General features: G+C 37.7%; 1 protein-coding gene across 1 annotated transcript; it reads left to right on the forward strand.

Annotated features, from left to right (window-relative positions):
- The first annotated feature begins 20 nt into the window (after positions 1-20).
- Positions 21-6,200, forward strand: stpg1 (sperm-tail PG-rich repeat containing 1). Its single transcript, XM_074613666.1, has 8 exons — positions 21-181; positions 1,322-1,446; positions 1,527-1,628; positions 3,033-3,212; positions 3,297-3,405; positions 3,510-3,672; positions 3,775-3,965; positions 6,046-6,200. Exons 1-8 carry the CDS (start codon positions 160-162, stop codon positions 6,117-6,119), a joined length of 966 nt encoding a protein of 321 aa, XP_074469767.1. The 5' UTR covers positions 21-159; the 3' UTR covers positions 6,120-6,200.
- The last annotated feature ends 7,849 nt before the right edge of the window (positions 6,201-14,049 follow it).

Consider the following 14,049-nt stretch of genomic DNA (forward strand, 5'->3'; position numbering starts at 1 on the left):
GTGAAGCGGGCTGGTGGTGAAGAAGCACCGCCATGTTGCCGAGAGATGGCGCTGAAGGACCGGAAAGGACGTCAGCGACGTGTTGTCACGTCGCCATGGCAACGAGATCTTTATTATGGCTTCAGATGTTTACTTTCTACATGATGAACTATAGGCAACATGTACAGAGGATATCATCAAAGTGAGTCTAAGTGAAAACTTTACTTTACTAACTTTACTAATTAGATAAACTTTTTTTTAGCTATTAAATAAATAATAAAAAATTATTCTAATAAATATAATATTTTTTTAAACATACACAATAATATTTTTAACAGTTTCTTCTGCACTATATTGACATTTTTAGTAGTCCTGTATCTCAGTTGTTACCCTGCACTATATTCAGTTTTAACAGTTTCTTCTGCACTTCGTCTTAAGTGAAAACTTTATTTAATTTTTTATTTAAGCTAATAAATATAATATATCTTTTTTTATAACATACACAATAATATATTTTTAACAGTCTCTTTTGCACTATATTCACTTTTTTAATTTTAATAGTCCTGTATGACAGTTGTTACCCTGCACTATATCCATTTTTAACAGTTTCTTCTGCACTATATTCACATTTTTAGTAGTCCTGTATCTCAGTTGTTACCCTGCACTATATTCAGTTTTAACAGTTTCTTCTGCACTTCGTCTTAAGTGAAAACTTTATTAATTTTTTTTTTTAAGCTAATAAATATTTTTTTTGTTATAACATACACAATAATATTTTTAACAGTCACTTTTGCACTATATTCACTTTTTTAATTTTAATAGTCCTGTATCACAGTTGTTACTCTGCTCTATATTCAGTTTTAACAGTTTTCTTCATCTCCTGTTATTTTTTATATCTGGTATATAATTTTTATACTCTGTATTACTGACTTGTGCCTTTTTACTAATAAGTTTGCACTATATTCACTTTTTAATAGTCCTGTATCTCAGTTGTTACTCTGCTCTATATTCAGTTTTAACAGTTTTCTTCTGCACTATATTCACTTTTTTAATTTTAATAGTCCTGTATCACAGTTGTTACTCTCCTCTATATTCAGTTTTAACAGTTTTCTTCATCTCCTTGTATCTGGTATATTGTTTTGTACTTTGCACTACTAACTTTTTTACTGCCTTTTTACTAACATGTTTTGCACTATGGAACTGTGATGCTGGAAACTTGAATTTCCCTCGGGTTAAATAAAGTCACCATCTATCTATCTATCTATCTATCTATCTATCTATCTATCTATCTATCTATCTATCTATCTAATATAACAATTATTATTTTTGATTTTTAAAACAGATAAGTATGGGGCGTATACCGCTTCATGTTCAATACCAACAAAATACCAAAGAGTGGTGATAGCACATGAAGAAAAGAAGGGGTTTTCATCTCAAGCGAGGAGATTCACTTCAGAAGTCTGTCCGGTAGGGACGTCACTATAAAGTATCAGCTAAAAAAACAAAACAATGCAATATAAACATGATGATGTGTGTTTGTTTTTCAGAATACAAATCCAGGACCAGGCAGATATGGCCGTAGTTTCAGCGCTGAAGTCAAAAGTCCTTCCTTCTCAAAGAAAGGCACCACAGGCTTTATTGCATCCAAGGTCAGGTTTCCCCAAGTCATGTGCACTGATTTCAGGTTGCATGCTGAGCAGGGCCATAGACAGGATTATAGAAATACAGAGTTTAAGAAAGAAAAATAAATGTCATACTTATTTGAAACCTTTAATCTGCTATTCATTTAAAGGTCCCATATTGTAAAAAGTGAGATTTTCATGTCTTTTATATTATAAAGCAGGTTTAAGTGCTTTATAAATATTGTTAAACTATCAAAACGCTCAATATACGGAGAAATACACACAGCCCGTATTCAGAAATTGTGCGTTTGAAACAAGCCGTTAGGATTTCTGTCCATTTGTGATGTCACAAATATACAATATTTACACGGTTTTAAGCATAAACATTCTAAATGTGTCCCAGTTTATTTCCTGTTGCAGTGAATGTAAATAATATCAGCTGACAGGAAGTAAACATGGACCCAAGCTGTTGCCTAGCAACGCAATCCCGTTGCAATTCCGTCGAAATGCACTAAAACGGAGCGTTTAAGACAGAGGGTAAATACAGGTATATTCAGGCAGACAGTATGAGGAAAATAAAGTTGTTTTTTTAACATTACAGCATGTAAACATGTTCTAGTAGAAACACAAAATACAAGAATGAAACTGAAAATGAGCATGATATGGGACCTTTAAAGGATAACTTTGGTATTTTTCAACCTGGACTCTATTTTCCCATGTCTTTGTGTGACTAATGGGGACAACACTTTTTGAAATTGGTCCAGTATTGAGGGAAAACGCTGCAGACGGCAGCAACTAAACAAGCTGTAATGTAATCATTTGGGACAACCTGGTACCGTCCATTTACATCCACTAAAAGTGCTGTTTTAGCCACAGAAAGGCTCAAATTGTTATTATAAGTGTCTGATAACATCATGTAAAAGGACCCTACAGAGAAATGAAACAATTTATTTACCTTTCGCTTGATCTGGTCTGTTTGTTATTGTGCGTCTCGCTCGGAGAAGCCTCGCTCTGAAATCTCGCATCGCATCCACATTGTTGAAACCACATTGTCTAAATATTCAGCCATGACACTGAAAATCCTTAACAACAATCTGAGCCTTGCAGTGGGAAAAACAAGCACCTTTAGTGGACGTAAACTGACGGTACCAGGTTGCCCCAAGTGATTACATTACAGCTTGTTTAGCGGCTGCAGAGTTCTCCCTCAATACTGGACCAATTCAAAAAAATTTTGTCCCCATTAGTCACTTAGATGTGATCCTTTAAGTGTTTACTTAATTTAACGAAAATTTCTGTAAATCTTATTTCTCAACATGACTAAATTGTGTCCCATGATTGCTAAACCCCCCTAAAAGTGTAGATTCTGCTGATTGCCTGTCAATACACCAAATATGTTTTTAAAAACTGTGTGCATTTCATCCTCTCTAACAGACTGCCTGGATTTCCAATAAACGACTGAGATCCCTCCCAGCACCAAATGCATACAACCTGGATAGCTCCTTCATAAACAAGGATAACTTCAGCATCGGAGCCTCCAGGGTGTTCAGGTCGCCTGTGGCTGTGCAGCTGGATGGTCCGAAGGACAGAACTCCTGCTCCGAATCAATATGATGTATGTATGTGAATTATGCAAGTTGCTTTTAAAGACTATGTTGTGCATCTTGTGCAACTTTTTGTGTTTCTTCTGCATGGACAGGTCAGTTGTGGCGGAAGAAAGAGCTTCTCTGCAGTGGATGGTACATCAGCCTTCCAGTCAAAAACTGGACGCGACTCTTTTTACCAAATCAAAAAGGGGCCGTCTCCAAGTAATTACCTCTCTGTGAAAAGTCATGCATAATCTCATTTCATCTTTTTAGTCTTCATTTTATTTATCTTAGTTTAACATCTTACATCACACATTTTGTTAAAGGCCACTACGTGTTGAGCAGCCACTTAATCCAGCACGGCTCCAAGGTGGTCTCGTCCCCCTTCAAATCAACAATTCAGAGATTCCCTCCTCCGGTTGACAACCATGTACCAGGCCCAGGAGCCTACTGTCCCCATCAGAGCCCTGAACCGGTGAAGAGGACCAAGTGAGTAAACACACAATATCTATCGCTTTGCTTATGTGTTCCCCAGTTATTTCTCTTCAATAGCCTAAAAAAATGTGAATTCTGTGAACTGTGTTTTTACAGGAGGGGATATTATTTGGCGATAACAGCGCCTCCTGTGATCGTTCCAAAGGACCCTCCCTTGCCGGGCCCTGGGCAGTATGACATAGGGGATTATAACGGCCTGTCGAAGCATCCCATGCCCACTGCTGCATTCGCATCCAGAATTGAAAGGATCCCCCAAAACTCACCGGCCGACATGATGCCAGGTCCAGGTAAAGCCTCAAAAACCCGAATCTACTACATAAAACATAAATACTTTTTTTTATAACTTGTATTTTACAGGACATTTTGGTTGTCGGTATGTATGTGTTTTCTTATTTCTGTAACTAACTAGACAAATACAGGTGATGTGATGTCAGGATTATTTAAAGAAAACTCTTTGGCTCCCTAAAACACAATAAACACCAGACGGTCCAGAGAAAAGCTTTCTTTATAGCCTAATCATTATATACAGGATATGTTGAGATACTGACTTCTGCAGCGAGCTGGTTGTGGTGTGAAATGTAGTCACGTGCTAATTTGTACATCTTTAAATAAATACATTGGGATTAGATTAGGTTTGCATTAAATTTGCATCCCCGCTCTGGGAGCTGTTAAAATGTGGGGAATGTAGGAAACTGCTGACTTAAGTATTATGTAAATGAGGCCGGGTAAGGGAAAGTAGGTGCACATGAAAATTTAATGACAACATTTTATCATAACGTTACTCCCAGAAGCTGCCTGGGATTTTTCCTTTAACCCCGTCAGTCTCACTGTTTATCTACATCAATAGTCTTCTTCCTTATGAGCAAAATTACCTTGCTAGTCTTTTTTGTTATGTGGCTACCGAAGAAACATGTACATATAAGTATGGTTGTGTAAAACTTTATAAAGTCAGGGAAGACGCTGGAAAAAAAATTCTGTTTGCCTATGTCTATTGGTTATGATGCTTTTGTAAATAATTTACATTCTAGGGTTTTGACCCTTGACACCTATAAAGTCAGAAAGGTTAGTGAGTGACTGGAGTAAAGTTTTGTTGTTTGTTATCCGTTATGATGATGTGCTGCAGTAAACCCACATTTCGTTGGTTACACCACAAAACCTCACAGATTTCACTGATCGGTTGGATTACTGTTCTGTAGTCGGAACACATTTGACACCTTCAGAAGGGATAATGTACAGCTGGTCATTGTTGTGAAATAAACTGTACATTATCCCGCTTATTACATGGCTACTTACTTAAAAAATCTATAATTTGACTCAAAAAATGGTCCTCCAGATTCCAACATCAGAACTGCGTCCATAGCAACGGTCTTGTTATACATAGCAACAGTCTGTTATAAAGAAATAACAGGCCGTAGTACGCTTTGATTGACCAATCAGAATTGAGTATTCATTGTATCTTTCCAGGCAAACCCAATTTCTACATATGTATCGTCCATCATAAATCTGTAATGCAACTATTCACATTAAATGTTTCTCTATTTTTTAAATAGCCCTGGTTATCCTTAAAAAAGAAAATGTGCAATACATCCATATTTGAAGCCAAGAAGTGACCTAGAGAAGTAGATTACGATACGATACGATACGATACGATACGATACGATACGATACGATACGATACGATACGATTGTCAGTTTACATTGAAAGTAATTTTGCATCCTTGGACAGTTCCATTCAAGAAATTTACATACAGATTAAACATACAGTTACACATATGACACTTTCGCAGACGTACAAAACCCATTCTAACAGTTATGACAGTTAAACATCTTTATTTTTATCCTCTGGATTCAGATCTTTTTTAGCAGCACACTGATTTTGTTTGAGCAACAGGATAGACTTATGTATAAAAGAATTCTTCAGCCTGTTGCGTTTAGATGTAGGTACTCTGATTTGCCGATTGGAGGGCAGAACTATTCCTTGTTTAAAAGAAGTAGTACAAAAAATGTTGGTTTTTTTTGGCGTGGAGCTGAATGGGCAAATTCCCCACCTACACCGAGTCGTGACACATTTAAACAGGGAATGCCCCTCCTGGACTTTTGGGATTTTTAGCGAGAGACCAAAGCTGTTGCTCATTGAACATTCATCTCTGTCTCTTATTGCCCTGAGCAAGAGAGAAGTGTAACTCCCCTGTCCTATTATATAAAGTTCAACTTCATTTAAAGCTTCAGGCATAATTAGAAGCTCAGGTTGTTTGTCTGACATCACTTTCTCTGGCTATAGGAGAAAGACATGTCTGTAGTACTTAATTGTGTCATATGATTGCAAGTATGAAAGCATTAAGTTCAACTTTCTCTCCTTCTTTCCAGGTTTCTATGATCCACGGATTTTGCCAAAGCAGTCCTTCTTTTGCAACGAGTCCAGAATCTGGCTACCTGTATGAAGCTTTCAAGGAAAACTGCCCTGCAGATATGTACATTCGTCACACACATGATTATCTGTATAAAAACGCTTCTATGCAAGGTATGTGTATGTTTAAATGTGCATGGATTCATGTATCTCTTACTTTTATATAGATCAGTATTTGTTTAGAAAAAAAGGATGACAATTAAATGTTTGCAACCATTTAGCCTCTATTTCTATGTTTAAGTAGGCCGATGAGATGATAGAAATATTTTGAAAGATGAATCACATAGTGTATTTATTCTATAGTGGTAATGTAAGGGAGTGCCAAAACACTTGAAAAGCCATATGTTTTATCCTCACGTATATTTCCTGATGCTCTAATGTGGAGATGATTATAGAAGTGAGTGTCGCCGCAGTCCCCGACAGCTGCTGGTCCAGTCACTGGTACGCCACAGTAACAGCTGAGAGCTTGAGATGACACCGCTGTGCCAACTGCTGGAGGGCAGACAGAGGGGCGTAGTGGGACTGTATGTGAGCAATGTGACTGACTGGGCATGAGGCAGGGATGGCGTTTAACCCGAAAGACAAATGCACACACATCAGTCGTCAGCCTTTAACACATTGTTATATTGTTGGATCAGTGGCTTTACCACTTTTCTGACCTCAAGTTTGTTTTGAAGTTTCACATTTTGGGTAATGTGCTTGTTTGCTTTCTGGCATGGAGTTGATTGATACCACTCTTATATTTAAAGCAGCTACAATATTTTCATCATAATGTATCAGATGACAATGGAAAGCCATGTGAAAAGGGTCGCTCGTAGTGATCAGTGGGCAACCTCCGGTTCTCAAAAGTGAAGCCAATGCTGAAGTGCCTTAAACCTGCATTCTTTCTAACAGCCAGCAGGGGGCGACTCCTCTGGTTGCAGAAAGAAGTCTGGTTGTATAGAAGTCTATGAGAAAATGAGCCTACTTCTCACTTGATTTATTACCTCAGTAAACATTGTAAACATGAGTTTATGGTCTCAATCGCTAGTTTCAAGTCTTCTTCAATACAGCATGATGTTCATTTAGTAAATTATGGTCCCATTTAGAGTCAAATAGACCATAAAGCAGAGCATGCTTTAGGGCGTGGCTACCTTGTGATTGACAGGCCGCTATCACGGTATTGTCCGGTCTGGGAGGTGTCCGTGTTTTGTCTTACAACTTTAACCCTTTCACAGTGTGTTTGCAGTTCGCCTAAAAATGTCTTATTCAGCTGCGGTTGTACTTGGCTCCACCCTCTCGTGTCAGTTCTGGTTGCAAAAAAACGTCATGGCGACGGCCAAAAATCAAGATGGCGACAGCCAAAATGCCGAACTTGAGGCTGAACAAACAGAGTATTATCATCTGAATCTGCAGCACACCTCGGCTTTACGGAGCTTTATAGTGAGTTTCAGCTCATTTAGTTGTTCGGCCACAATTTATTATTTTGGTTCACTCCCATAGTGTAGCTTTTAGCGAAAAAGCTCTAAAAAACCCCAGAGTGCACTACCAGCTCAGCATAAGACAGCAGATATTGGACTTAGATTCATCAGGTGGCCAGAAACACTGCCTCCAAATGAATGATAATGCTCCGTATTAGCTGGGAGTGTAACATGTTTAAGCTATTTCAACTTAATAGGTGACGAGATGTCAATGTTGCATCCACTTTCTCCAAATGGCCCAAAAAAATCAGTTTTTGCAGGTTTAAATATGAGGCTACAGCCAGCAGACGCTTAGCTTAGCTTAGTTTACAGACTGGAAACAAGGGGAAACAGTTAGTTTAACTCTGTGCAACAGTCATAAAAATCAGCCCACCAGCACCTCCCAAAACTCACTAATTAACATGTTATATCTTGTTTATTTAATCTGTACAAAAAAGGACAAAAAAAGAACTAGTATTTCTTGACCTGGGACAGTAACTTGCTGTAGGTTGCCTGGCAACTGCAAAGTTTTTGCACATACTAAACAAACAAGATATAACATGTTAATTAGTGAATTTTAAAGGTGCTGTTATGCGTTTTTGTAACCTGTAGACCGAGCCAGGACAGCTGTTTTTGAGTCTTTATGCTAAGCTAAGCTAACCACCTGCTAGATGTAGCTTCATATTTGCCATATAGATAATATAATTGGTGTCAATTTTCTCATCTAACTCTCCGCCAGAAAGCAAATAAGTGTATTTCCTAAAATGTTTTCACTCCGGGTAGTTGTCATGGCATCTTGTGTTCACCAGATGCAGCTGTTGACATGGAAACTACTCTCACGGAGAGATTTCTGCTCTCTGGAAATGACAGAATAAAACAACAACATGGTGCCAACGAGTTTTTATTTATACCTCAAGCTTTTTTTTTCCATCTGCAAAGAGCGAGGATGCTATCCAGTTTAAACCACAGTGTCATCTGCTCGCAAGGAAATCAGTCGGAGATTTTTTTCTCCAGCTCTGCACTCGATAACCGCACCAACTGCAGACATGCTTGACTCCCACACTGTAGCAGCTGTAGTTATATTCAGACTCTGACTTCAGCAGTGTGCTCTCCAAATATGTGTACTCGCCCTGTAAAATCAAACCTTTGTGCACGTGAGGGTTTTTTACAATAAGCAGAGCATTTTATGACTCCCTTTTGCAGACTGAAATGTGCTCTCCCCCTCTTGGTCAAACGTGCAGGGAGGATCCAGACGGATGTTTTAAGTGTAACTGCAGGCTTTTTAGGCCGGCGGTTGCCTTTGTGGTCGTGTGTAGGAGGGGCAATTAACTACGTGCCTCTGTGGGTTTATGGGAGAGTCTCTGAACCTCCCCATGTCTCAGTCAGGTGTAGGCGAGTATGGACATGATCTCCCTCAAAAGGAAGTCTCACTGAGAAAGCTCTTTGTTGTAGGGAAACGTTCAAGGATACATGCGGGTTGAATCAGTTCCTCATCGATCTTCGCTGATTAAAGATCTGACCGTATTCATGCATTTATTAGTCTAACTGTATACATTAGGTTAGATTCGGCTCTAAATTTTACCAATAATAGTCTGAGAGATCCAATAAAACTAATTTGACTCGCTAAAGTGACGCTGCCTGAATCAGAGTTAAGAGCTAATCATGTCTACTTATGTCTGTTCTGCTGTAATTTTATGAGTCTCGCATAAAACGTTTAAAGACACATGGTGTATTTATGGAATCAGAAATATGAGAAAAACACAGTGAAGCATTTGAGGATTTTCCTATCCTGCTTGTCCATCATATTTAGTTTTTTAGCCATGCTAGTGGCGATTGGGATGACAATGTGGGTCAGTCGGTCGGTCGGTCGGTCGGTCCGCACCAGACCGAAATAACTCAACTACTAATGGATAGATTGAAACTATAAGGACATTCATTGTCCCCAGAGGAGTAATCTTCATGTCGTTGGTGATCCCCCTGACTTTTCCTCTAGTACCATCATCATGGATGGATTGCAATGACATTTGGTAGAGATGTTCATGGTGCCAAGAGGATGAATATTAAAGAGGACATATGCTCATTTTCAGGTGCACACTTTGTATTTTGGGTTCCTATACTTGAACATGTTTACATGCTTCAATGTTCAAAAAGCGCTTTACTTTTACCAGCTGTGCTACAGCACCTCTTTTCACCCTCAGCTATCCTCTGTTATGAGCATTTCAGCATGCTGATGTTAGACTCTCAGAGCTGCTAGCATGGCTGTAGACTAGGGCGGCAACCAACGATTATCTTCATTGTCGATTATTTTCTCGATTAATCGATTAGTTGTTTGGTCTATAAAATGTCAGAAAAATGTAAGAAATGTCAATCAGTGTTTCCCAAAGCCCAAGATTACATCCTCAAATGTCTTGTTTTGTTCACAACTCAAAGATAATCAGTTTACTGTCATAAAGAAACCAGAAAATATTCACATTTAAGAAGCTGGAATCTGAGAATTTTGACTTTTTTTTCTTAAAAAATTACTCAAATCAACAAATTGATTATTAAAATAGTTGGCGATTAATTTAATAGCTGACAATTAATCGATTACTTGTTGCAACTCTACTGTATACTCTGTTATTCTCTTATATTTCTCCTTATATAGAGAGTGTGGCCGTCAACAGATGCATACAGCTGCAGTAGATGGTAAATGAGACCTGATAACTTTAAAGGTTTAGCTCTAGTCTGTTTATCGCCTCACTGCGATCTTTGTCTGAGTACCTTATCACCAGTGCAACAAAGAGTCCCTTCACTGATCGAGATGCATGCGCTCTTATAAGTTAGATCATGTATTTATTTTGAGGTTGTAGCCTTGAAAATAACATCATTCCTTCAATAACACATGACTTACAGTAGTAGAAAAACAACACGTTTACAGCGTGACCAGTGTCATCACGCTGCTCTCAACCTGTCTGCAGCAACAAATACTGTAGTATGTATACGGTAGTCTATTGATCCAATGTGTCTGTTCAGAAGGAGACAAAGGTTCTCGTGCAGATGAACAAGATATGTGAGGTTTATTGAGCGCGGCCTGCCTTTCCTCTACAGACGTATTGCATTTCCTGCCCTTGCATTTCCAAATCCCGTTACTGCATCAACAAATCGTTTTTTACCAGAGACTCCAGACTCAACAACAGAGCCGTTCACTCCTGCAGAGGCACCAACAGTTCAGATCCAACTCCCATTAGCCCCGATGGAGCTGCTTTCATGTGTCTTAGGGCGCCCAGTGGATTGATTAGCAGTGTTTCAACACATCACAGGCTGTCTGTAGCCTCCATGTACCATGTTTAAAGGAATACTTCAAAATAAAAGAGGGTATTATCTGCTCACCTCAAGTTGTTTTTTTTCAGAAGGACAGATTTTGGTCATGTGAAATTAGAGTTTTAACTGTCAACGTTTGTATTTTGTAAGGGAAAAGGAATGAAGCGTCAACCACATAACCAGAAGTCCTTAGTGTCTTCACCAAGCTAAGTGGGTCATGCATATTTTATCTCTCTGGTAAAGCTTGCATACATTTGGCCTTTTAAGTACAGCTCTAACATCATCATGTTGTATCCTACTCTAAAGAGTCTCTAAATGAGCGTTTGGGGAATTTTTATTATGCTTTTTAATGTATATTTGTACTCAGTGCCATCCTGTCTTGCAGATAAATGATGAACACAGATGACCTCATCTATAATTAATCAGATTTTTTTTTTTTAATAACCAAAAAGGTGTAGTGGGTTCTGGTCAGACTATTTATAAAATGCCTCTTTTTTAAAAATGAATGACACTCCTCCTCAACCCCTGCAGAAGACGCTTTTATCTTCGAGAAGATGTCATCATTTCGATATAATAATCACTAACACAAAAGGGTTATAATATGTCCAAGTTATCCAATAAATGCCATATATATAAACTGAGTTAGGGTTTGTCTCCTTGAGATTATTTTCTTTGTTCTTCCATCCTCTTGCTGCTTCCTTTTCTTTTATCAGATAAGACTGGGCAGCAGATTTCCTCCTGGAAGACTGCCCTGCTCTGTCTCCTGCAGTGGCAGGAAGGTCATGTCAATTGTTAATCAGCTTGTCAACACCAATATCGCAAGCAGCATACTAATGCCCTGTCAGTTTTTCTTATACAACATTTTGTGCTTTATAGTATATCCCTAAATAAATAATGATTTTTTCCCCCTACAATATAGGATTATTTGTCCATTCATTGGTAGGTTTATAGAGACATTTGAAGGGTAGTTTTTCCTTATTAGTATCCAGTAATATTCCAGTGAGGTTTCTGTATTAAAGGTCCCATATCGTGCTCATTTTCAGGTTCATACACGTATTTTGTGTTTCTACTAGAACATGTTTACATGCTGTAATGTAAAAAAAACAAAAAAAACGTTATAACCCTCTGTCTGAAATGCTTCGTTTTAGTGCATTTCAATGGAATTGCATTGCTAGGCAACTGTTTGAGTCCATGTTTACATCCTGTCAGCTGATGTTATTTACATACACTGCAACAGGGAATAAACTGGGACACGTTTAGAATGTTTACGTTTAAAACCGTGTAATGGTCTAAATATTGTATATTTGTGACATCACAAATGGACAGGAATCCTATAACGGCTTGTCGCAAAATGCAAACGCAAAATTTCTGAATACAGGCTGTGTGTATTTCTCCGTATAATGAGCGTTTTGATAGTTTAACAGTATTTTTTATAGCACTTAAACCTGCTTTATAATATAAAAGACCTGAAAATCTCACTTTTTTACAATATGGGACCTTTATTGTACTAATTAAGAGTATTTTTCCTAACATATATCTTGTCCATAAAGAAAGAATGACTGTTACAGCTCCATTAATTAAAAGCTGTGATTACACATACAGTGTGCTGTTATGATAACTCACCTCCTTCCAGGCAGCAGGGCTGTTTCAGCTGCTGGAAATCATCTGATGGATCAAACCATTCGCGGGGTCCAGGAGGACACTTTTTGTCCTATTACTGCGGCTTAAACCGACAAAAGAGGCTTTACGGTAAATTAAATGTAATATTTCACGTTTTTAATTAATCTTCGATTGGTTATTTGGGCTGGTGTTTTATGGGCAAATGAGTTCTGTCCGTTGCGAAACAGTTGGTACAGTCCAGTTGTCCGGCATGCGGTTTTTCGTTGCCATTCGATGACGTCAAGTTAGCAGGAAGGAGAGGAAGACCACAGCCGGAAGTTAAGCAATGTTGCCTTCAAAATAAAATGTGATTATTTTAAAATGGAGTGACATAAATTAACCATTTTATGTAGTTGTGCAATATCATTATCATTATTACTACTAAGGTGTAATTCTCACTGTGCAATATCATTTTTTCCACTTGTGCAATTTTGTTAATAGTCTGTTTATTGTCAATACTGTATATACTGCTTCTATTTTTATACTTCCTTCTATTTAAATGGTTCATATTTTGTTTCACTTTGTTTAGTTCTTTTTTTTTTTTTTACTGTTAGCTGATGCATCTTGTTTTTTGCACTATCCCCTTTGCTGCTGTACTCTGCAAATTTCCCCACTGTGGGACTAATAAAGGAATATCTTATCTTATCTTATTTTAGAAAATTCTGGGACAACGGCTGTATTTTGTGCATTAAAATAATTAAAAATATATGTTTTATTATCTGTCCTGTCTGTTTAGTGTTGTACATCATTGTTTGTATTTTCTAATTGTTATCTATCAAAGGACTGCAGACTAAAATCGGTTTTAAGTTAAATCTGGTGCAGTAGTCTATACTCAAGTGAAGCATTTGTGTTTGATATACATATTGTTGTCAGACCTTTTGAACAAAATAACCACACTTTGGAAATCTGTTTGAATATCCTTCCAAACTGTCCTGCAAGATTATTGTGTTTAATTATTTATCACAGCATCCTGTTGAAGTGCATTGCTTATTTTAATTGTGTGTCGTTGTGTATGTTGAATGTTATGCCATAAGATAAGCTAAGATATTCCTTTATTAGTCCCACAGTGGGGAAATTTGCAGGATACAACACAGTAAAAAAAAGCAAAGCAAAAGTGAAACAAAATATGAACAATTTAAATAGGAGGAAATATAAAAATAGGAACAATATAAACAAGGGGAAATATTAAAAATACAAACAATATATACAGTATTGAAAAAAAAATTATTTACTAAAAATTTAACATACAAAACATACTAATTCAAGGTCCACTTACTGGCTTTTTTTCTGGAGCTTCACCTGCATCTTGTGGCCTTCCTCAGTGGATGTTTTCTCCGTCATGGAGATAGCTCATGTGACGACATCTCCAAGTAAACTGAGCAAACTCTATCTGCGTAGGAAAACCACGAGATGCAGTTAAAAGCCCTGAGAAAACATAGTTAGTGGACCTTTTAATTGTACTTTTTAAAATTAAAATAGCTACTTGAAATAATATGGCATTATTTTATTCTGAAATCTGCAACCGGAAGTGGTGACATCATTCATTCAGACTTGCCTTCACTTACA

This window comes from Sebastes fasciatus, chromosome 17 (assembly GCF_043250625.1).
Source record: "Sebastes fasciatus isolate fSebFas1 chromosome 17, fSebFas1.pri, whole genome shotgun sequence".
In the NCBI taxonomy this organism is placed as follows: Eukaryota; Metazoa; Chordata; class Actinopteri; order Perciformes; family Sebastidae; genus Sebastes; species Sebastes fasciatus.